The following is a 24,131-nucleotide window of genomic DNA, read 5'->3' on the forward strand; positions in this document are numbered from 1 at the left end:
CTTCATCCCTCTCCTCCTCTCCTTCCCTATTCCTCGCCACCTCGCTCTCTTGCCCCCCCCCAACCACTCTCTCCTGCCCTCTCTGCCGAATCTGGTCATGCGACCAAATCGTGCTAGGAGAAGAGGAAGGGTGGCAAAAGAGGGAGATGAGGAGGGGGAAGGGGAGGAGAGGGGAAGAGGGAGAAGAGGGAGAAGAGGGGAAGAGAGAAAAAAACAAAAAAAAAAAGATTGTTTCGCTTGTTCCGGCTGGGAAGGAGAGGTGATAGGGGAGAGAGAAGGAAGAAAAAGAAGATAGGAAAGAAAAGGAAAAAGAAAAGAACAAAAATTTCCATCTTAAAAATTTTTCCTACATCTTTTACCGAAAACTACCATAAAGTTTTAGATAAACATCCAAAAAACTCATTTGTCAAATGGGGTCTCTTTTGGACTTGGATAACGACATGCGAGAGTTCAAATTATTTTTTACTGAATTAATAGTTATTGAACCATAAAAAAATAAAAAAGAACTAAAACATGATGTTTATGAAGGAGAAATAACAATATAATAAAAAGTGGGACAGAGAATGGCACAGAGTGTGAGACAGAAGATCCGTTGCGGTTCAAATAACACCCTTACCTGGAGGGTGGGATGGATTGAGTGGTAGGAGGCGACTTTAAGTGAGATTCCGAGTTCAAAACCTCCCATTTGCACTAAATAAAATAAAAAATAACACCCTTACCCTAATGTAAACATAAAACAACATTATTAGCAGTTTTTATATTTTCTTTGGAGACTCTAAATCTTACAACAGGAAAAGAAAAAGGAGAGTGCTGGAGAGTTGAAACTGGAGACCGCATGCATGGTCACTTGATTAATGTACCTAGCAGCTATGCTATGCTATGCTAGGTTTTAGGGACTAGTAGTAATATATTTATGCAAGTTATTCTTTATGAAAGGCAACACATAATTAGGAGGGGCAAGATTTATAATCTCAAAAACAATGAGACATCAAAAGGCCTTGGCACAATGAGTTTATGTCCTTAACCTTGGCAACTTAGAAGTATACGTTGATGCATAAAGTCAATTCGCCTTAATTTTATCATTCTTTTGCAATTCTATAATTTCTTCCATTTCTTTATCGTTAAGAAGTTCGTTCAGCAGAAACAAAAGGATAACAGTCACAATATATTAATTTAGGAGTAATACTTGTAATTAGAGAGTTGTATAGAATCTCACTTGAGATTTTGTTAATTACCTTGGGAAAATGTACTAGCTAGATGGATCATTGAAAGCATCAAAGATATGATTACTGCACTTACTTAGTTATCGTGTGAGATCGTTTATTGATTTGATAAATCATTTGACTCTCTCAAAAACTTTTCTGTTTGTTGTCTATGTGGAAGGAATGCAAAAAAAAATTTCTTTTTTTTTTGGTTTCTTGTGGTTGTGAGCTGTAGCGTACGTACGATATCCCTAGCTTTAGTTCCTTGTTCAATTGGTTTTCTACGGCTAGGTGCGAGTGTTAAATGAATGTGAAAAGTATTTAAAAGAATGGCGGCATTATTAAATTTAAAGCTTAATTTTACTTTCCTGCAAGAGCTTTAAGGGTGGTAGCATTGCAACTTCTCACCGTTATAAAATGCAAAAAAAAAAAAAATAAATAAATAAAGAAAAAGAAAATACCAATATACAAGAAAGACCGACATCGACTAGCTCACTGAGAGCTGACCAGGTCTGGTGCGTATATTCGATCAATTTTCCTCCATTATAACAGCCTCTTTAATCTCTTGAATCATTTTCAAGACTTGCCACATTGTCGGCCTCTGTTCCGGGGAGGCGACACTACAAGCAATAGACACCTCAAGAAGCATTTCTAGTTTGTTGTCTTCCCCTCTATTTTCCTCATCCCTGCTTAGTTTCACCCAGTTCATCATGTCGCCGGGCATCAGAATTGGAAGTTGCGACGGATGCTTCCCGCTGAGAAGCTCAAGCAAAAGAACCCCAAATGAGTAAACATCTGACTTGGATGTTGTAGTATTGGCTTGAGTTTGGTCGTTGTTGAACTTGAGTGCTTCCGGAGCTTTATAGGCCTTAAAATCAGGGTGCTCCTCATCGGAGGAGGCGGCGGTGGCAGCGATGGTGGTTGCAAGGGCGGAAAGGCAATAGTCGGTAAGGCAGGCTTCGAAGTCGGAGCCAAGGAGGACGTTGGAAGACTTGAGATTGCCATGGACGAGCCTCCAAGCTTGGTGAATGTAGGAGAGGCCCTGAGCTACGTCCTCTGCTATTTTCAAGCATGATGTCCAGTGAAGTGGCTTTGCTCTTGCTGACTTGGAACCTGAAGAATTACAATTACGTTTGCATGTTGACAAGTCAAAGAATTACAATTACGTTTGCTTGAGCTCGAGGGAAAAAGTGTTGCTTGTACTAGGATTGAGGTGATCCAGTCAAAGAATGCAACGTGGATGGATGGATTCACTAGAATCGCTACATAACTATAACTAACTAGTTTGAAATCGCTTAAAATACTAGTAACATATTACTAAGATTGCTTTCCATTTGAAGGTAGGTTAGGTTATCCGTCTAATTCAAGTTAATCCAACTAATCAAATTATTTTTAGAAGGAACTAGTAGATATTTTCTACAAGAAAAATAATATTCACATATAATTTATACGTGTGTTTGGATTGTAAGTTATTTGAGATATTTTTACTGTAGCACTTTTTGTGATGTGATGTATGTGAGATAAAAAGGTAATTGGGAAGATAAAAAGGTGTATTGGAAATTATAATGGTGATGTAAGCAAATATATTTGGACAAATAACTTACAATCCAAACACACTACTGGTTGACCTCCTGTATCAAAACAATTTTTCAATTTATTTTAAATTTTTTTAAAAAAATCAACACTTGACTCGAGGCCTCTATCTATCTTGGGGGTGCACTGACATTTTGGACCCACAATCTTTTCCCCAGGACACCTCTTGATTAAAAGGCTTAAAGAGATTGGTGGGGTCATCTTCAAAAAAAAAAAGAGAGAGATTGGTGGGGTCCAAGCCGAGACTATACTAGAAAGGTTGCCTAAAGAATAATGCTAAGGAAGTTGTGATACTTGAATCGTGATGGAACAATTCTTCAATTCTACCAAACCAAATAAACTAGGCACACGTGAAAGAGTGTTGTGTTTTCCCGAGCTTTATTGCATTAATTATGCAGCTACCTACGGGTTAAATCAAAAGGGGCCTTCTTTTTTTGACAGGTGTCCATTCAGCAATATATTTCAAACTAATTTTGCACCCATTCGTAGAATATAAATTATTTAGTGTAGTTCATAAAAATATTTACATAAAATACAAATTTATTGTATAATCTATGATAACCTTTCTTAAATACATTATTATTCAAAAATAGTCTTATAATGTAAATTTAAACATCTAATTCAGTGATTAATAATTCAAAAATGTAAAAAAAAAAAAAAATCGACAATATGATGATATTCAAAAACTTAAAAATAGGGAAGATCAAAACTTGGCTGATCTTCTATAAACAAAAGAATGGCCAACCCGTTACCAAAACATCAATTTTGGTGCTTAATTTAAATGGCATAAAGGTTAATGTGAAAAGAAAAGAAGCCGAATGAAATATTAATAAAAGATAGAATTCAGAATCAATCAAGTCATAGGAACACAGCAACCTTCTAAATCTATTCATGGCTAATAGAAACCAAAACGAAAACATAAGATGTATTTTGCTATTAAGTCAAAAACATAAAAAATCAAAAATAGTCTGATGTATATTGCATGATATGAATTGCTATATGACAATAAACTTGATACCTTGCCATTTATGTAATCAATGACACCTTCTTGTTCTTTAGAAGCTTTCTACCAAAGTCTAAAAAAAAAACATTGAAAACTGCACAAAATTTTTTTAACCCCAAAAACCTAGAAAATAAAAAAAAATTAATACGTTGTTGAAGACAATTAATAAATTGTCAAAGACAATTAAAAAATCGTGTAAAAACATAAAGTTTAAAAGGCCACTTTTAAATCACTAACCAAAAAAGCAATATGTGTTCTACTTGAATTGAAGAGTGAATCCATAAATTGAAATAACAAATTAATTACAAAAACCTTGCCAGAAATAAAAATCAAACTGTAACTTTTGAAGACTTAGAAAATTCAAATTCAATGACCTAGTTATGAAGAAGGTGTAGGAAAGTACAGACCACATACAGCGAGCATAAACAAAATCCAAATGTGGTCCTTGCATTGAAGGGAATAAAAATAAAGTTCCAAATCCAGTCCTTGCGTTGAAGTTAAAAAAAAAAAAAACTTTCCAAAAAAATTGTGGAAAAGTGTAAACATCTGCTTTGCTTGATAAAGTGATGAGCAATAGACTGAGAACCATATATATGAGTAAAAATGTAGGGCATCGATAGCGATAATCTAGTAAATATAATCTAATATTTGAATTGATGTTTCGAACTTTTGAGTTGAAGATGAGAGAGAGTTAAAAACATAATTCAAAATTATTTATACTAATCCCCAGGAAATTTAGGTTTGACGATTAGGGTTAAGGAAAAAAAAAAAGGTGAGAGAATGGAAGAGATAATTATGGAAGGATTATCTAGAATTGTAAAGTCAAGAGAAAAAAGAGGGATAGGATAGCGTAGGTTATTAAAGGGTTAACTCATAGAGCGCGTTGCACCTACTTGCTATGTCGATAAGCCACGTAGGAAAGAGATAAACTAAAAGGATAAGGATGAGAATACGACTTTATTATATATATATATATATATATGATGTCACATTTTTTGAAATATTATAAGGTTAATTCAAAAAAATAAATAGAAAATACAAGATAAGATTAAATAGAAAAAATATAGAGATGTAAAATAATATAATAATTATGTAAGACAAGTTAAATTAGTTTTTGATATGTTAATAAATGTCCAATGATCATCCCTTACAAAAAACCATCATAAAAAGCCGCTGTAATAACGGGTACGCAAAATTCAAAGTCGACAAGAAGTCAAATTCTCAAAGGGAGCTGCTAGATTCTCTATTAGTATTATGCTGGAAGCCACAGCTTACCAGAGTCAGATTCCCATCCAAAACGGGACAGCCACTGTCCTTTTTATAGGGAAATGTTTGGGATACTAATCCCCGCATCTTAAAGTTCAAACCTTCGAGTTTACTTTACCCCACGAATAAAGCAGTAGATGTAACAAAATCCTGGACTGGGGACAAAAAAAAAATCACGAGAGGGCCCCATTTAATATTTTTTGTGTCTCAAGAAAAACAACACTTAAATTTGATGGCCTGGCCTGGGACTTCAATTTATTAGGAAATGAGACATTTTAACATATGTCATGACAATGGTAAAGCAATATCTATGAGCATGTCAGACAATAATCCAGTGGCTTACAGCTGAGGTTCGACATCAGGAGAGGTTGCAATATCGATTTGCATGGGGTTCATATTCCATATTATCATCTCAAGTTACTTGATCAACTAGTGAGTGAATACTATTTATTTCCTAGCTGAGATAAAGGAAGGATTAATAAGCAAAAAAGTGTAATTAATAGAAGCAATTATCAAGAACTCACCGTGAATTAGAGAGAAAAGACTGCCATTAGGCTGGTAATCATAAACCAGAAGCCTCTCTTCTTTAGCCTGAAAATATGCCCGGAGGGGAACCAAATTCGGATGCCTCAAGGACCCCACTGATTCCATGTGCCCCTCAAACACCTCCTGACTTGTACCCGCCAATCTAGTACCGTCCAGTCTCTTCACACAGACAATCAACCGGCTGTCAAGCACTGCTTTGTAAGTGGTCCCCATCGTTCCCTTCCCCAGCAGCTCCGCCGATGCCCTCATCAGCTGCTCCAGCGTATACACCTGTGCCTCACCCGCACAGAATACCAGATTCCCGCTCTTCCCCATCCCGGCGATTTGCACTCCCTCCTGGACCCTCCTCACCTTCTCCTCCAGCTCGTAATTGTCTTCTTCAATCCTCATCAATGCCTCGGCATTGGCATTTGCAGTTGCTTCACCAACCAAAACTTTCCCAGCTGAACTTTCCTTTTTCTTCTTTTTTACCGTCCTCGTGGCAAATGCAAAACAAATGAACGAACAAATGAAAAATAGCCCGCTCCCGGATAGCCCGATTATAAGTGCCGCCTTCCCATGCGCTTTCCTGCTTGGTTGGCTGCTCACGCCTACTTTTCCCCGTTCAATTTGTGAGCTTTGATCGGCGGATACCGATTTCGGCGGCGGAGGTGAGGCGACGGGACCGAAAAAATGTTGCATTTCACGGCATTCCTTGTGTATTATTTCTCCGCAAAGTCCGGGATTCCAGCTGAACAACGACGCTTTGAAGCGTAACAATGTCGGGGTGATAGGGATTGGACCGGTGAGGTTGTTACTAGAAATGTTGAACATCTGAAGTGTGGATTGGTTTAATGCTGGGATCGAACCGTTGAACCGGTTTGAGTCTAACCGGAGGGTGTACAGCCTGTCCAGGTTGTTGAAAGAGATCGGGACCGGACCGGTTAAGTTGTTGTGGGAGAGATCGAGGGTTTTGAGACGGTGGAGAGTTGATAGCGAAGGTGGGATTGAGCCGGTGAAGGAGTTGTGGGAGAGGAAGAGAACTTTGAGGTTGACCAAACCGGAAAGATCAGGGATGGGACCGGCGAGGGAGTTGTTTTGGAGACTAAGAACTCGTAGTTGGTCCAACCGAGTCAATGTGCTCGGAGCAAAAACTCCACCTAAATCCATTCCCTCGACGACAAACCGGACCACTCTGGTTTGTGAGCATTGCACTCCAGCCCATTTGCAAAATGAGGAGCTTGTTTCGGGAGAGAACCCAAGTTTGCTTCTCAAGCCAGCTTTTGATTCAAAAGCTAACAAAGCTGAGGCATCAGATAATGGCAACACATCGATTGAATAACGCGAAGAATGAACCAAAGTAGCTAAGAAGCTTGAGCAGAATATTAGGAGAGAAATCACATTGTCCCGCAACAACAAATGTGCTCTCATTGTGCAAGCAAAACCAACCTGTTGTACAAATGATGATGAAATGAGAATTTTTTTAGCAAAGCCCTCTGTTTATCTCTTGATTGTTCTTGAGCGGACTGCTGTTGATTCTGGGGTTGTAGCCTAATAGTGGCAGTACATTGGCCTACAATTTTTTCGGTTGCATGTGATCTGAGGGTTAAGGGCTATGAAATTTGAAGGGCAGGAAGGAGGCGGATTTGCCGGACTGGAACAGAATGGGGCAGTAAGTGACAAAAGCATGCAAAGGCAGCTGTCCGAAGTGTACTGCAAACTGCAAAGACAAAGTCAGAATCACGTGAAGTCGGGAAGAAGGAAATGAAAGAAAGTTGAGGGGTGGGGAATTACGATGGCCCTTCTAAAGTTTTAGGTGGCTGTAGTTATTGTCGGTATTGACACAGTGGGTAGTACCCACTGCCTTGAGAACTACTCTGTTTTTCTGCTATGGTCTGACTCGTGTCCTTGCGCTCGCCGAATGATCTCAAATTGTGACTACGTACTTGCCCTGTTGCCCAACCTTGCTTCTACCACTTTCGATCGTGAGATATGGATAATTATTTAGTTCGATAGAAGGTTATTTTGAAAAATTTTTGCGTGTAATAATGATGTATCATTTTTTTAATGCGATGCATATAAAATAAAAATATAATTAAAAAGATAAAACAAGTGATTGAAATTTGTATTTATAATATAATCAATTTTTTTTTGAAATAATAAGCAATCCAAAACAAATTCATTACAATTTGTGTCTGAATAAAGTGATTGAAAATTGTATTTATAATACAATCAATTTTTTTTTTAAATAATAAGCAATCCAAAATAAATCCATTACAATTTGTGTCTAAATAAGTATTTACCTGCAAGTTGTAATTAAAGGTGCTATCGAGCCGAGTCGAGTTCGAATAGCACCATACTCGAACTTGAACTCTATCACAATCAGTGTTGCTCGAACTTGAACTCGAACGAGTATATAAATTTGGACTCGAGCTCGACTCGATAAAATAAAATTAATCTCGAACTCGACTCATTTGAGTTCGAGTCAATATCAAGCTCGAGCTCGAGTTTTGAACTAAACCTATAAATATTTTCTCAAAATATATAATATAAATATAATATGAAAACTCGATTAAGCTCGTCGAGCACACGAGTATTTATTTTTTGAGCTCGAACTCAACTCGTTGAATGTAACGAGTAGCTCGAACTCGGTTTGATCGAACTCGAGCCACGCTTTTGACCAAGCGGCTTGTGAGTAGGATTGCACCCCTAGTTGTAATACATAATTCGTATTATCTCATCTAGCATAGGAATAATAGGTTCTAAATTCAAACTCTCTTTTCTCACCGCACTTCTTAAGTCACACCCTTCCTCTGCTATTTAAAACAAAAAAAATTTAGTATTGAATGATTTTCGTTAGATTTAACTCTTAAGCTTGATTTGATAAGGAAAATCTTTGAAATAACATCTAAACAAAAACATAGTTGGTTTGCATCTTTTAGAATTTTTTTTTTATTAAAGCACATTTTAATATGTAATATATGTTAAATAGAAGGGTATTATGAAAATTTGTTTAGGAAATGTCCCAAAAAAATTTCCCCAAATAATTTTCAACTCGAGACCAGCTCGATAAATATTCATTTGAGTTTGAAGTAAATATAATCAATCAAATTGAAAAACAAATTTAAACTCCTGGAAAAAGAAAAAGAAAAAGAAAAAGAGCTTCAAGAGTGTAGTCTACAGCTCAATTAAACTAGTTTTAACCTTTTAGATGTCAACGACGGAAGAATTATATGTGTTTGGATAGTAGATTATTTGGAATAATTTTGTGAAAAAATATTGTGACAAGTTTTTGATGTGACATATTTGAGATAAATAGATGATTGAAAAATGTGTTGATTATACAAGTAAATAAAATTTGACAAATAATCTCTATCCAAATATGTTTTGGTGAGTACTGCGACTAAACTATTTAGGAAGAATTGTATTATGCAATTGAAGGAGGAAGATGAAGATATTTTTAATCTACGGTTAAATAGTAGTGCTAGTTAAAGAGTGAAAATTTCGAAATAAACCCCAAAAACATGCACGTAAATGTGGATGCAAATCAATTACGGAGCTAAAGCCTTGTTACAGCAAACTGCCCCAAAATGAAAATATTGCCATTTTCATTTACCATCGTCAGAGGCCCCATCTCTCCTATTCTATGATTACTCTCCTTTCTGGAACATTTGTCTACAGCTTTTTTCAGGTTGGCTGAATCAGTAATGACCCAGTGGCTCAGGCGAGTGGGGAAAGAGGATGGCTGGGAACTCTCAGAAATTTTAACATCTCACGCTTTTGGTCTGTGGTCCGGTCAATTATTCATTACGGGGCTTTATCCCCAAAGTCTGCTTCGCTAGGCAGTAGGCACCAAAAATGCCAAAGTTTTTTTCTACTCTTACATCCAACCGACATCCTTAAATTTTGTTTGGATTCCTTAATGTATATTTAAATTTATAATACATCAATTATTAAAATATATTTTAATTATACTAGAGTAATTGGTAATTTATAAATTCAAATACCTTTAAAATTACGTTACATTTAAAGGAAATTGAGATGATTCCAAATGTTTCGTCAAATTTTCGATCCAAACAAAATGGTAAGAGAGACAAGGGCAACTTTATCTTTTTCTGCTTTGCTTTTATTCTTTTTTCTTTCGTTCGCTATTTCGCCAAGTATAAATTCGATGATTAATGTACTAATAAAAAGAACCAAAAAGCGTGCCCATATGAAACACGCTTTAATGGGATAGAATGCAATTTGTCAGCTTAATCTCTTTATTCTTGGATGGTTCCAAGACAAGGACACATCCTGTGCCTGTGTCTGGAAAATGCGTCTGCATATACATATATATATATATATATATATATATATATATATATATATATATATATATATATATATATATTATCAGACGGAAAAGCTGTTTCGGATCAGTAATTAATTATTGAAGATTGATCCAGTTGAATTGATCTCTACAATACACCAATGGCACGCTAGGTTTTAAGATTTAATTTGCTGAAAAAGACAATTATCAGTCCGTTCGGGTAGGAGACTATTTGAAAAAAAAATATCTAAAATAATATTGTAGCACTTTTTTGCGACATAAAAAAAAGTTGAAAATTGTGTTTGTGATACAAATTAAAAAAAATAGAATTTTTTTTTGGCAAATCTTGATAATCAAAGTGAAAATTGTTTAGCTGCAAGTAATTTTGAGAACATAGACGCACAACCCTGCACTTTGCAGCATCATTTCAATTGCTATTGAAGCTAATATGGTTTATGAGACTAATGCAATCTTTTAGCTTGAGCAATTAATCTCTTTCCTTCTTTTGTCAAAGTTTTTGGTAACAAATTGATGTTTCGTTTAAATTTTTTTGTTGAACTAAACAATTATTCAATTTATTAATGTTTTTCTACGGAAGAATTTCAAGTTTCATACCATGATACCAAAACCATCAATACAAAAACTTTGTTATGTCCTAATTCCCAAACGAAATCAACATATTTGGATAATAGATTATTTGAAATAATTTTAAAAAAATACTGTATTACTTTTTTGACATGATGTATTGAAATAAAAAAGTAATTAAAAAAATCTATTGACGATGTAAATAAATAAATTTTGACAAATAATTCATCATCCAAACAATATTAATAATGTTTTCCTTGAATGAATTTCAAATAGAACCTTTTGCTTGAGTTGATGGAAGTACTTTCCCTAGTGCTACGGACTCCGGTCTCCTTTACACATAAACAAAGCGTAAGCAGTGGGCCTCTCTATACTTGGCCCAAGCGAATTGTACCTTGGTCCATGTGTCATAATCCATTTTTTTTCCTATTGCACACATCACCATTTTTTTTCTTTTGACAAAACAGCAAATTTTTATTGACAATGACTTGATATTACAAGAGAACGTGCCCTCTAGATCGTCCTGTGCAAGCTTCGCAGGCCACAATGGAAAGTCCATCTTCCACTTGACATTCTAAAAAGTCGATCTTGTTTAATAATTCAATTCAATATTTAAATTTAATATGTTCAGAGTATGCGCACCACTTCTAGACAGTCAGATTGCACCTCAATTTTCTTCCACCCTTCTTTTGCCATCACAAGGCCATAGTTTCTTCTCGACAAAGGCTTCACCTATTTCTGCTCCTGGAGACCCCAAAGCTGCCACCACCTCCCCTTTTCAGTTTCTTGCAACAATTCCCATCCCCGTTTAGATCGACTTAGATGACACACACTGCTGCATCTGTGTTGATTCTAATGCATTCTTGATTCCTCGGGCGCTCCATTGTCAGAGAATATTTCTCCACTCCGACCTTTCCATATTTGTCAGAGAATATTGCACACATTACTCGAGGGATAGTCTAACTAATGACATTTTTTTTTCCCGCACATTACTCGAGTGATGAATGCGTTTAATTGAACTTAGATTGCGTCCAACTCCAACCGGGCACATGATCACGCCAACTTAAAGACTGTTGAAGGGCCACCAAGAATTTAGTCTCAATGAAACTTAAACCAAGCCTCATGCTATTTATTAACAATTAAGGTCTTAGTGGTTAAATGATTTTCTCTTGAACAACTATCTGTAATCAGTTTAACACATTACCATGATAAAAATTTTTCTTTGCACGAAATGTGCTACTTAATACGTTCTCAAATCCTGGAATGGTGCCGTGAGCCTGTGACAGAATGAAAAATAAATTTTCTAAGGTCAAATATATACATACATACATATATATATATATATATATATATATATATACACACACATAAACTTTGTAGTCAACATAATTGTTTTTTTTGTAACTCTTGAAAGGTGCAAATATCTCAATATATGTATATATAAAAATTTGAGCAAATATTATATACATTAACCGTGTATACACAATTACTGTTAGATTCATGACATATGTGCAAAAGTTGAATTTTATATTCAAATTTTACATTGTTGTCATTCATCCAATGCTGACAGTATATACACTACAGTGTAGAAAAAATTAATCCTAAAAATTTTTGAAATTTTTTACAAAAATTCAAAAAAAGAAAATATGAATTTCTCGAACTTTGAGAACGGTGATCCTCCCCTGGCTCCGTCATTGGACTGTGGTGTATCCTGAGAAAGTGACACTTGTCATACTCTGAAATCTTTGGAATGCACGCAATTAGTGAATCCGCTATGTAATCATGGAGCAGTGGCAATGCATTCATTCATTGTACGGTGCCAACATCTGATATGCTAAGATGGATCGAGGTCATATTAACGTATGCATGATGTATCAATCAAAATATGGGAAGACAAGTCTTTTGCCAGATTTGTCTATTACAAGTTTTTAAAAAAAAATTTAAAAATTTAAAACTTCTACAGTAAGTTACAGTAAAAATTTAGACAAACATTCAAAAAATTCACTTGCCAAACAGGACATATATTATACTATAATCCACTCGTAGAAGAAGATGTCGTGCAATTCTAGCTCTACCTTCTTTTAAGTTGTTACCCGTTAGGCAAATCAAGCATTTCGATTGATGCTTAATGGTTGCACATGCTTAATACACAGAGCTTCTATTCTTCTTTTTTTCCCGTCCGCTTTTGGATAAAAATATGGAAAGTAAATGAAAATTTTCAAGAAAGTTCTGAATTAAATTTTTTTTTTTGGGACGTGGCACACAGTGGAAGTGAAATTTGCAAGCCTATAGGCGAAGGAAGAAAAGGTGTAGCCATAGTATACAAAAGCACCTTCGATGTTGCGGTGAGTTTATAACAAAAAATGCGTACTTTTAAGATGTTGAGTAAGTAATTTCATATTTTAGCCCTCAGGGCATATGGCGCAGCGGTTGAGGGGTCGGCCTTGAATTGCTAGCTTTCCCATTGACCGGGGTTCGATTTGTGCCCGCTGCGCTGCACATTCTGACTTGCCCGGAAAAGTTGTATGGGGCTATCGGCTTCCCTCCGGTTTGGTGTGCCGGCTCGGATCCAAAGGACTCAGGTCAGGATATGTTCCGAGTTACCAAAAAATTTTTTTTTTTCATATTTTAAGGAGTCTAGTATTTGATTACTTAAGAGCCCTTGTATCATATGTGTTTTTTCATAGGTCGCCGCAACCCTAAATCAAACCTAGCTGATTCTATAGAATTCAACTATTTTCCCACTTCTTCCTGTCATGCTAATGTCTCCATTAAAACGATAGCCTTAATTTAATTAGAAGGAAAAATATGTGATCTGTGACTCAGGGCTTCGTGACATCACGTCATCTAACACCAATAAATGATGATTAATTGATTTGATCCTCTTGGTGGACATGCTGACATGATGATGGTTTGGAAATCCATAGGTCGAAATTCAGAGTGAGTTAGTTGAGTCTTACTATGTTTGACTTGGCACAAAGAGATGTCATGTCAATTATTTTTGTCTAATTTCACAACGTGTATATTTATTTCTTTAAAGCGTAACTTATTCTTGAATACAAAGTAAATATAAAACAAAATTTTGTAAATTTCATACCAAGCATTAAAAGTATATGTATATATAGTGATCTTACCTTACATTTTATTTTTTGGGTCAATCTTGACCTTGAATCTTTCAATGACGATCAATTTGATGACTGTGCTTGCCATACTATGACTATCAAGTATGTAGAACTTTCTTTTTGACAAAAAAAAAATGTAGAACTTTCTAGAACTCTCGCCCGGATTGTTAATTGTTCTAATGGAATAACAACGTACCTCAAGCACCAAATTTGATTTCAATTCTATTGAAAGATTGTTTAAAAAATAGATCAAAGATTTCTCAGTGAACACTTATTAACACACCTAAATTATTAACTTATTATACGAATACACACAATCACTATTATTGTACTACCCTACATTTAAACACTCCATCAAATTAATTACCACTTTTACAAAAAAAAAATTGTACTTGAGACCTTTATAATGAGTGTTTATCAGGTACCTCATAGCCAAACCATTATACATAAGAGTTCATCCATACCATGAGTTTGTACCTTGTAAAAATAATCGGATACGATTGACTGGAACTGTGTATACCCTCCGATAATCTGATCGAGTCACGTCACTTCAAGTCTCGCCATTATATTTTCTTGTAGAAGTGATAAATAAACAACTAGTAGCGTTTGACAAGGGAGGATTGGTGGAGTCATTTTCTTTCCGGGACAAATGTGGTACACACAATTTTTGAAATTCAATGCGCCAAGTACGTTTTTGAAACTTGCAGATGCAGTATTAAGGACTGCTACTTTTTCATGGGACCATGATAGTCGTAGCACTTGCAAAAATTGCCAAAATCGCCAAGATTCGAGGTAAGCAAAAGCGAGAAAAAAGTTACACAGTTGCATGTCAACTGCCCCCAAAAAAAAAAAAAAACACTGGAAAACAGAGTATACTTTGGGAAGTGCACAAACTCAGCATTTTTCAGGAAGGTTCAGTAATTTGAACCTTTATGCTTAGATTACAGTTTCATGATAATTCTTGCAAACTATATAGTTGAAAACGAAAAAGTGCAATCAGCTATGAAGGAGAAGGGGCCGATTCAGAAGCGGCTAATGGTGGGAATTTAAAGTGGGGAAGCCAACATGGAATGTAGGTGAACGTTGCCCAGTAAGGACAGTACCTTGGTCGTGCAAAGAAATGAGCACACTCCCACACTGATCTCTGAAATGGTAGACCAGCAATGCAGTTCTTCCTTACATCAAGAACTCCCTTCTTAATCAGATTCCAGCAAATTGGCCCAACTGTTGTGAAATAATTATCAGACAGCGAAAGGTTGGCCAAATTTCCCAGCGCACAGACCACCTCTGGCACCATGCCATACAGATAATTCCCGGCAAAATTCAGCACCTCTACTTTCTTCAGGCATCCCAAGGAGAAAGGTATAGGACCTGTTAACAGATTGTTACCCGCGTCAAATACCACAGCTTCCTTTAAAAAACCCAATTCATAGGGCAGGCAACCGGTTAACAAGTTGTCAAGGAGTAACACTTCAGTCAGACTGGCCATGGCTCTAAATAAACCGCGAGGAATGGGGCCAAAGAATTTGTTATTGGCTAGAGTGAGATAGAAGGCGCGAGTGTTGCCAATGTTTTCAGGCAGCCTCTGCATAAAATTGTTGTTGTTCAGAAAAATTGCATCGAAAGCCTGCGTGAACAATTGAGGTGGTACTGAGCCTGCGAAAAGGTTGAACCGAATGTCCAAGAAAGACAGACTATTCATACCTAGAACGGCGGTAGGAAATGGCCCAGAAAACTGGTTATTACTGATGTCTAGCTCATATAGGTAGGGAAGCTTGGAAATGTCTGCCGAGATGGTCCCGGAGAAGTTATTGGAATTGGCATGGAACAGGGCTAAATCAGGGAGCTGATCAAGGAAGCCATCCAGGGTTGGAGCACTAAGTTGGAATCCATTGAAATCAATAGAAGCAAGAGCAATAGCCGAACAGTTGTCCGGGGGGCTAGTGCAATAAAAGCCTGTATAGTTGCATATATCAGCCCCAACCCAAGATTTGGTGATTCCTAGAGGATCAGAGGTGATTATTTTCTTAAATTTCAGGATAATGGGGTACACCACAGCCAATCTCAGGTCTGCAAAAATCAGCGGCTCCAAACTTCCTTCTACAGGTTCTGCAACCGGTGCGTCTGACAATTGGTTGCTGCTCCCACCAATGATGACCTCAAGCGGTTCTGCATTTTTTCCTTGGGTGCTAACAATCAGAGAAGCTAAGATGAGGCTGAGAATAAGATGCTTAATATTGGTAAAAATTCTATGCATTCTGTTCAGTAGAAAGCCAGAGGCAGAAAGAAAACAAAGGCCATTGCAGAAAAGGGAAGATCATTTCTTTTATACTACCAATACTATTTACTAGTCTTGAAACTTCTTTGTGGTGTGCAGCGTGCTAGGCTTGTGTTTTATTCTTCTCCAATATTGATAGTCTTCTAGACTACAGCCAACATTAAACATGGGATTACAGACCACTACTTTGGTTCTGCTGATAACATATTAGCAAACATGCACAACAACAACAACAACAGACCACTATGCACTTAGTAATAGCTATAAAATGCACCATGCACTTAGTAATAACTATAAAATGCATAACTAGGATCTATAACACATAAAAATTACTCCAGTAAGATCGCTATGCACTACTAAGAAATACTCCAACTGGCCACCAAGAACAAAAGGTTTAATGGTGGGCACAATGGTGCGCGCATGCTCTCCATTATTAAAGGTATGGCTGAAGAGGACATCTATAGTTCTTTTTAGACAATTTGCTGTTCGATTTAGATAAACTGACTAGTCTCATCTCCTCCTTATAATAATATGTTTATGTTTCCTTTTTTCCTTTTTCTTCTGTCATTTTTCTTGTCGGGAGAGTGAAAAATGCTTAATAAAGTGTGTGGATTCGCTATTTGTGATATATTTTAGGCCTAATCCAGCTATCTAGCATCAAGAATTGGAAGTGTCTGCATTCCACTGAAAACAATCTTGCATCTTCAAAGTGGAAGGAGACTGGATCGAGGATAGTTATTTCCATATTTATTTATGATTTCGAGAAAGCAGCAGCATTAACAGTTCGAGCGTATTTGCTTTTTCTTTTTTTTTTTAATTCACAATGGGAGATTTAATTAAACTGAAATTATCTTGTAAAAACAAAACAATTGAGGGAAACATTGATCCATCTCTTTGCTTTCTTTTAGAATACAAGAAGGTATGTTTCCAATTTGTTTGGTAGGACTACTTCAGCTTTATTTCCCAATATGTTCACAATCCTAAATTTTCTAAATGACCCAAATTTTTGTTGTTGCATTAGCAAACATTAATCACAGATGATTAATTTTGTCAGAAATGAGCTGAAACTAGTCTCTTTTCTTCGGCACTTTTTCCTTCGCTCAAGTACTTGTTACAAGTGGTTTAATTAATTGAACAGAAGCTTTTGCTTTCTTTCAAACCATGATGCTGCAAAATTTGTTTATAAAATATTCCAATTGTAACTATAATGAAGGATTAAGCAAGTAAGTTCTAAATAGTATCACGTATAATTAATGGTGCTCACACTAGACCTTCTTCCACAAAAGCATTTCGAGACGTCTGGTCATCTTAATTTCAAAATTTCTTGGCCAAGACAGCGAATCTATTAGTTCAATTTCTTCTACACGAACATATTAGAGATTTCCCGTCTGCAAATTCAAGTTTTCTAGTTGGTTCGGATGGAGAGGTTTGGGTAGAAAAGAAAAGAAAGTCAAGGAAAAGAATCCTTGACTTTGTTGGATATAGCAAGTTATGATCCCGCATTGGAGATTTCATAAAAAAAAAAAATTATTATTGGGAATAAATCACAGGTATTCACATCCTTTTTGAGTTCACAAAAGATGAAAAGATTTGTAGAAGTTTACACGCCAATTTAAATGGATTTAAATGGTGGGAAATTATGAAGAGAAATTCCAAAATTTCACTTGCATTTGTCTTGTTTGACTATTGGGTTAATATACATTTAATGGTCATAAGATTGGCACTCGGAGACTCTCAGGGCACAAGATCTGAAATTAATTTTAATTTCACTCTTAAAATTTTGTTTCAATTGACAGTAATGTTAGTTATAACTCTTAAGAAGTGTTTATTCCTTTGAAAAGGTACCAATTTAAATAGGGTTTGTTTTTCTAGAGACATATTATATTCCATCCATTCCACGTACATTGATAGGTTTGTATCCTTTTTCATCCATCCCAAATTATAGTTCACTTTCCAATTAAAGAATGTTGTTGACTTGTAACTTTTCTAAAATACCCTTATTTAATAGAGGTTATTATTGAATATATCCTAACTTATTTAATATAAAGCTAGTTAGTCATACTTCATTTAATGTAAGAGTATTTTTTAAAAAAATACTAAATTAGATTTATTCTTCCAATAAAATTGAGCTACCGTTTAGAAAAGTTTTCCGCCCAAGTTCAAGCGGAAAAGGAGAGAAACTTGCTCGGAGCCTGCTAATATTTTTTTAAAAATAAAAATATCCATCTTGTTTTTATAAACCTGTTGAATAAATTTAAATTTCCACTTCTTCTCTTCACCTCTCAGTCTCACTCTCTTCTTTAAATTTCTATCCTAGACTCTTAAACCAGGCCTCAGTACAGTACTGGGCTATTGGTCACCTTTCCTTCTTTTCATAACAAGGCCAAGGTAGAAACACAAATACCCCTTGGAGCCCTGTACACTTCAGTCTGACGTTGGATTCTCAGTTTTCACAAGCCGAGTTGAATGAGTTTATCTATTTCGAGGCCGCCCACGGTTTCATTGAGAACAACATTTTTCCAAAATCGATGATTGAGTCTTTAAACTACTATCACAGAGTTCAGAAATTTATTAAGAATGTCGTACTATTTTTTATTTTTTTTTTTGGTGGTAGGAATGATGCATTGAATTAAAACAAATAAATTTAAATGTTGACCGACTCATTCAAAACCGTACGATGAAACAACAATAGAAGCCCGTCATACTTTTCTTCAACAGACAAAACAAAAACGTTTTTCAGCCATGAAAAGAAATACTCCTACTCCTACAAGATATGATATGTTACGACTCGTCAAACGGACTCCACAATGGATGTTCCGTCGTCGCTTTCTCACACCGGCAAGACAGAACATAATTGTGGTGTGCTTTTGACCATTTGAATTTTAACGCCATTCACCATATAAAAGTTGCCCCGAGTCTTCAACTTATTCGATGAAGCAAAAGTAAATTGGGGAAACGCGATGTATCCATCCATTGACTTTAGAAGCTTTGCTTGACGAAACATCAATTGAACTCCTAGTCAAAGTAATTTATCGTCGTCTAACCACGTCAATCGTTTAAATTTTCTGCCTTGAGTTTTGACTTTAGTTACCAGATTTTATTTTACACACAGGAAAAATGCTTTAGCAGATAAGAATGCCGACTTTCTAGAAGAAGCAATAATATATATCGCAAGAAAAAAATATGGAATCAGTAGCTGTTACGAGACTTGAAACATTTTAGAGTCTTAGACCAATGTTCTTGACTTATTTTAACTCTAGTGCATCTGTTTAGCTATATGAAAATAACGTCTTCGAACCCGTTTGGATTGCATTTTCTAAAAGGATTTTGAAGAAAAATTACTGTAACATTTTTTAAAACGTGATTTATGCGAGACTAAAAGATAGTTAAAGAAAATGGGTCAAATGAATATTCAAGAAAAAGAAACAAATTTTCTCTATAAAGTAGCAATCTAAACAAACCATTTTTTACTATTGATTTTTTTTTTTTGGCTTAATCATTGACAAAACCTTTTTTACAGTTGATTTTTTTTTTTAAACGATTAGCTCAAGGCCTCGTGACAGCAATACTTTTAACTCCAAGAAGAAGACTACACTGCGGAATAGAATTACTTTCCTTGAGAAACACTCTTATCTTTTGCTTAGAACTCGGGAAAAAAATCAACAAAAGCGTTCGTTCGTGTGTGTTTAGAGGGTTATTGCACGGGACAAAATTTTTCCAATATACATTCTCGAATAGCAGTAACAGGTTTCCTTTTAATAATAATAATAAAAAAAAATCAACAGAAGCTTCCATCCGTCAAAGTTGTAAATGAAGCATAAAAAATGTATCTTTTGCTTAGAACTTGGGAAAAAATCAACAGAAGCTTATGTGTGTTTGGAGGGCTATTGCGTAAAATTGAAATTTATTCAGTGTGCACTCTTGAACAACAGAGTTACGAGTTTTCTTGTCAATAATAAAAAAAAAAATCAAGAGAAGCTTCCATCGGTCAAAGCTGTAAATGAAGCATAAAAAATGTTGTTCAAGTAGAATCAGCCCATAATAATTAAACTTATAGAAAGACGAAACGACCAATTCGTACTTAAATGTGAGAAGTCAAGAGTTGATAAATCCAATCCAATCCAAAACGAATAAAATAATTAACAAAAAAAAATAATGAAAACCATAAGCCACAATGTGCATTTTGGAAAAAATTTTCTTTTTAGTACATATATTTGACTTGGACTGAATGAACCCAGAGAGAATCAAACAAGACTTTCGTCATTGATGCACTCACAAGAGCGCAGAGATAACTGAAAATTTGCTGCAATATTTGTTTCTTTTTGGTTCATAATAAAATGCTTAGATACATTGGATACCATCAAGAAAACTGTTCTTTGCTTTTGACCGGACAGAAAAGAAAGGTTACAAAAGCCAAATGCAAAGCTGAAATTCTCTCTCTCTCTCAGAGATTAGAGTTGACAGGCTCATATGAAATGTTGGCACATGTGAACTAGAAATTGCTACGTCTCCATGACTTGCTGCTGCGTAATTTGATAAACATTTGGATGTCATGGTCACGCATCTATTTTACTCCATAATGCAACCAACAACAAACAAGGAACAAATATCTTCGTGTAATAATTAAACACAATTAAAGGTATCTAAATTATTTAACACTCCAACGATTGAAATATAAAAGAATTGAAATTCAAAAGTCGTAAGCTATCATCAAATCCACCATCCCTTTTTGACTTTGCCATCCATCTGCGCAATAAGCGTTGGATGGTCAATGACACATCAACCAACGCCAATGCTCATCAAAGATCAAACCAACATCTCTGCTTTCTAGTATTCTGTCTGTATTATATTCCCACAAAATCCGACCATAATCGCATATAATCTAATCTCCCCCACATCCATGCACTTATTATACACATACACCCATTCATTTAATTAATAATTAATTCAGACACGTCATATGTATGTAGCGTTATTAACAACTTGCCAATCCCCAAAGTCAAATGTTGATGCCTTAAATAAGTAATAACCATCCACCCACCCCTCTTCTCAACTCTCAGCCATTCATCACGTCCCCCTACCAATAAGAAAAGAGATGTAGTATAGCAGTAATAAAAGTCAATGTGGCAAATTAATCGATTTTACCAAGGAACAAAATTTTAGTAGGCTAATTTCCAAAAAAACAGACTTATAATAATAAAATGATTAAGGCCCCGTCTGGAGTTAGTTACAGTAGTTTATAAAGAAACAATTCTAATATAAGTATTTTTTTTCAACAAAAATGTTATTAAATTATCAAAAACTTTTCCAGAAACTTTTAATGCTTTTTATAAATGCACCGCAACCCCATACGGAAATGCAATTTTTAGTGCACGCCAATGCCAATGCTCAAAATACGTTTTCCTCCTTTTGACAAAATTGTGAAGATTTCATATTGCTAAAAACTTCAAAAGGAGCTATAGCTAGCTAGCTAATGACAATTGGCCGCTTAACTAATGGGGTTGCACAAAGTCTAAGCAAGTCATCCATCGTGCCATACACGACACGTCTGCTGCCCATCAATTACACAAGTTGACCATTTTTTGAAAATTTTCTTCACCCACAATAGGGGGTTTTGACTACTACATATCTGCCTATGCATTTCATTACTTTAATTAATACTCAACCACCACAATTAAATAGGGAACATTAGTGAAAGTGGACGACATCTACCACCGTTCATCAATCTGAAACTGAAGTTTAAAGGAAGGAAGAAAATAAATAAAACCCCATTGATATGGAGCGAGTATATAAGGTTAACAAGAAAACAAAGAAAGCCCCACTAATTGACTGATTCAAAATCCACAAATTTGCCATCTTTTCTTTGCATTTCGGAAAGTTACTCTATGCCGAATACAATTAGTCAAAGAGAGAGAACAAAATAATGTACAAGTGGCCCCTGTTAACCATTAATGTCTAGGCAGCTTCCCGACCCTAAGAGGGTTGACCGACTGAGCTTCGTTCCTCAGACCTTTCTCCCTTCTGCCTTCCTCTTCTGGACGGTTCTGATTAGATCATCTTCGTGGTGGGGGCCGGGGGGCCAAAACTTCTCCGCTCCGTGGAATGGTGCCAATCAACCGATTGACGGTTGAGATTAAGATGATTCAAGAACTAGAGCTCCTGGTGCCTCCGTAGCAGAATGTGAGTGATTATGCTCCCCTTCATATGTAACTATGAGCATAGTCGGATCATCCAACGCCCGCTCCACATGCTTACGGGCCGGGCACCCTCTTAAGCTGCTACACTTGTAATATCCCCTGAAAATTGAAATTGAATCCCAGATAAATCAGTGAGTAGACCGGATCAAGTCAACTTTGAACATTGGAAAAAAAAAGAGAGAGAGAGAGAGAGAGAAGAAGAAGAAGCTGCCAAATGACCGGAAAACCCTTGGGATAAGTTCTAGAAAGTCAAAGTCTTTGATGGCTTTCGGTACTTTTCAAACAAATAACAGGGTCATAATTGTACGTTCACGCGTCAACGAGTGAACTAGTGAGTCAACTCACTCACCTAGGATGAGGAGATCCCTTGATGGGCTTTTGACCATACTTTCTCCAGGAGTAATCATCCGGTGGAATATCGGCCATTTTCATGCTTATAGCTGGCACTCTAACCACTCTTTTCACCCTTGATTTCCTAAATCAAATCAAGATCAAACTCTAATCAATCAAATGACTCCAATAAAGTCTTAAAAATGAATTCAAGAAAATTGAACTAGTAGAAAGGATCCAGCGTCAATATTGGCAGTAATAATTGCTAACACCACTCCAATTTGACTTGTTCCTTTTCCCTCTTATTTTTTGCCTGGGGTCAAGAGTATGGTACCTTTTCTTAGGACAATGGCATCGACCACCTGAGGAAGCAGCGCCACCGCCACCGCACTTCACAGCGGAATCATCCATGGAGCTACACTTCCTCTTTAACGACGACGTGGAGAGCGGGGGCTTACCGGCGGACGATACATGAGAAGAAAGATTGGTAATCTGAAACCCAGAGGACATAGACGGCTGCATGCTCTCCGTATCCCCGGTCAACGACGACATAAATGAATTTACAGGCGATGCAGCCGCAAAATTTATGGTGGTGGAGGACTCCTTCCTCTCAATATTCACGTTCTTCATTAACTGGTGGTGGTTGTGCGGCAGCGGCGGCAACCCTTGAATGGGCGTCGGACAATAAATCCTTGAACTAGATTTCACCTTCTCCTTATCATCCTCTTGAAACAAATTATTCGCGGGTTGACTTGTTGCTGCAGGGTTACTCTGGGGTGGCTGTCTTTGCGGCTGCTCCGGTTGTTGGGTCGGCGGCAGCGGCGGTGCTGGTTGAGGGGGATTAGTAACCGGGCCGCGGCGAAACCGGGCGTGGCCGGTTCTGGTGCGGTCGAGAAGGGATATGAATTTCTTGAACTTATTGACAGCGGCATCGGCCACAGCTTGATAATCGGACGATTGTTTTGAAGAAGGATCTTGATAGATTTGAGAGGGTTGAGATTGGGATTGGGATAGCAGCCTGATGAGCATCTCAACGCTCTGAAGTCCAGCAGTCGCGGCTTCCTGAACGGCGCTTTCTTCCATTTTGGAAGCAAAAGTATCGTTTCTGAATCCTGTCATCAACTCCACAGCCATCTCCAGGCCCTAAACCATCCACTACAAGGAAGAAATGGGGTTGAAAGTTGAAAGAGAGAGGCCAAGAAGATGATGGTAAAAGGGAGAGATAAAAGGGAGAGTTAAGGGGGCTGATGGGGTTGAGAAATGAGGCACAAGGTGAGGGGCGGAAGGATTTGTATAGGAGGGACGGGGACCGGGGGGATGGAGAGTCAAACTTATGATGCTCTTTTTCTCTCTCCTGTCTGTCGCTTCTGACCAGCTTCCCGTCAAAGGCTAGAACCAGTATGGTGGGCCCACGTGGTATTTACTTTCTTTATTTCCGTTTGTCTGCTTTTGAGAAAGAGTGTGAAAGAGCATTGACTCCATCGCTTGTTTTTCCTTCTTTAGGGGGTGGGGGGGTTAAGGGGTGAACCGGTGGAGGAGAGAAATCAGAAATGTGTGGAGTTGATGAGAATGAGGGGGTGCAGAAGGTCAAAAGGCAGGAATGAGCCGTTGGATTAAATGGGGGTTGGGGAATCAATCAATTGAAATCGGGGAAGTACGTGGGGTCTTCTGGTGTTTAACTGTGGTTAGGTTGGTGCCAGTGAGGTAGAGTTGACTTT

The 24,131-nt window shown here is 36.8% G+C and overlaps 3 protein-coding genes across 3 annotated transcripts; all 3 read right to left on the reverse strand.

The window, feature by feature from the left end:
• Positions 1-1,577: 1,577 nt before the first annotated feature.
• LOC113713552 (probable inactive receptor kinase At5g67200) lies at positions 1,578-7,569 on the reverse strand. Its single transcript, XM_027237305.2, has 2 exons — positions 5,589-7,569; positions 1,578-2,315 (listed from the first exon to the last, which is right to left on the reverse strand). Exons 1-2 carry the CDS (start codon positions 7,018-7,020, stop codon positions 1,732-1,734), a joined length of 2,016 nt encoding a protein of 671 aa, XP_027093106.1. The 5' UTR covers positions 7,021-7,569; the 3' UTR covers positions 1,578-1,731.
• A 6,915-nt stretch (positions 7,570-14,484) lies between these two features.
• On the reverse strand, positions 14,485-16,231 carry LOC113714318 (uncharacterized protein At4g06744-like). The gene has a single exon (XM_027238106.2). It carries the CDS (start codon positions 15,863-15,865, stop codon positions 14,609-14,611), a length of 1,257 nt encoding a protein of 418 aa, XP_027093907.1. The 5' UTR covers positions 15,866-16,231; the 3' UTR covers positions 14,485-14,608.
• Positions 16,232-21,643: 5,412 nt separating this feature from the next.
• Positions 21,644-23,686, reverse strand: LOC113715139 (probable WRKY transcription factor 7). The gene is made up of 3 exons (XM_027239348.2): positions 22,748-23,686; positions 22,433-22,558; positions 21,644-22,182 (listed from the first exon to the last, which is right to left on the reverse strand). The coding sequence occupies exons 1-3, from the start codon at positions 23,545-23,547 to the stop codon at positions 22,020-22,022; spliced, it is 1,089 nt and encodes a 362-aa protein (XP_027095149.2). The 5' UTR covers positions 23,548-23,686; the 3' UTR covers positions 21,644-22,019.
• Positions 23,687-24,131: the final 445 nt, after the last annotated feature.

This window comes from Coffea arabica, chromosome 10c (genome assembly GCF_036785885.1).
Source record: "Coffea arabica cultivar ET-39 chromosome 10c, Coffea Arabica ET-39 HiFi, whole genome shotgun sequence".
Taxonomy (NCBI): Eukaryota; Viridiplantae; Streptophyta; class Magnoliopsida; order Gentianales; family Rubiaceae; genus Coffea; species Coffea arabica.

Bases quoted from the DNA above. Each gene is read 5' to 3' on its own strand.
- LOC113713552 (XM_027237305.2), bottom strand. From the start codon at position 7,020: ATGAGAGCACATTTGTTGTTGCGGGACAATGTGATTTCTCTCCTAATA. The intron at 2,316-5,588 runs GTGAGTTCTTGA...GTAATTCTTCAG, and splicing joins TCTTTTCTCTCTAATTCACG to GTTCCAAGTCAGCAAGAGCA.
- LOC113714318 (XM_027238106.2), bottom strand. From the start codon at position 15,865: ATGCATAGAATTTTTACCAATATTAAGCATCTTATTCTCAGCCTCATC.
- LOC113715139 (XM_027239348.2), bottom strand. From the start codon at position 23,547: ATGGCTGTGGAGTTGATGACAGGATTCAGAAACGATACTTTTGCTTCC. The intron at 22,559-22,747 runs GTACCATACTCT...GATTTGATTTAG, and splicing joins TGCCATTGTCCTAAGAAAAG to GAAATCAAGGGTGAAAAGAG. The intron at 22,183-22,432 runs GTGAGTGAGTTG...TTCAATTTTCAG, and splicing joins AAGGGATCTCCTCATCCTAG to GGGATATTACAAGTGTAGCA.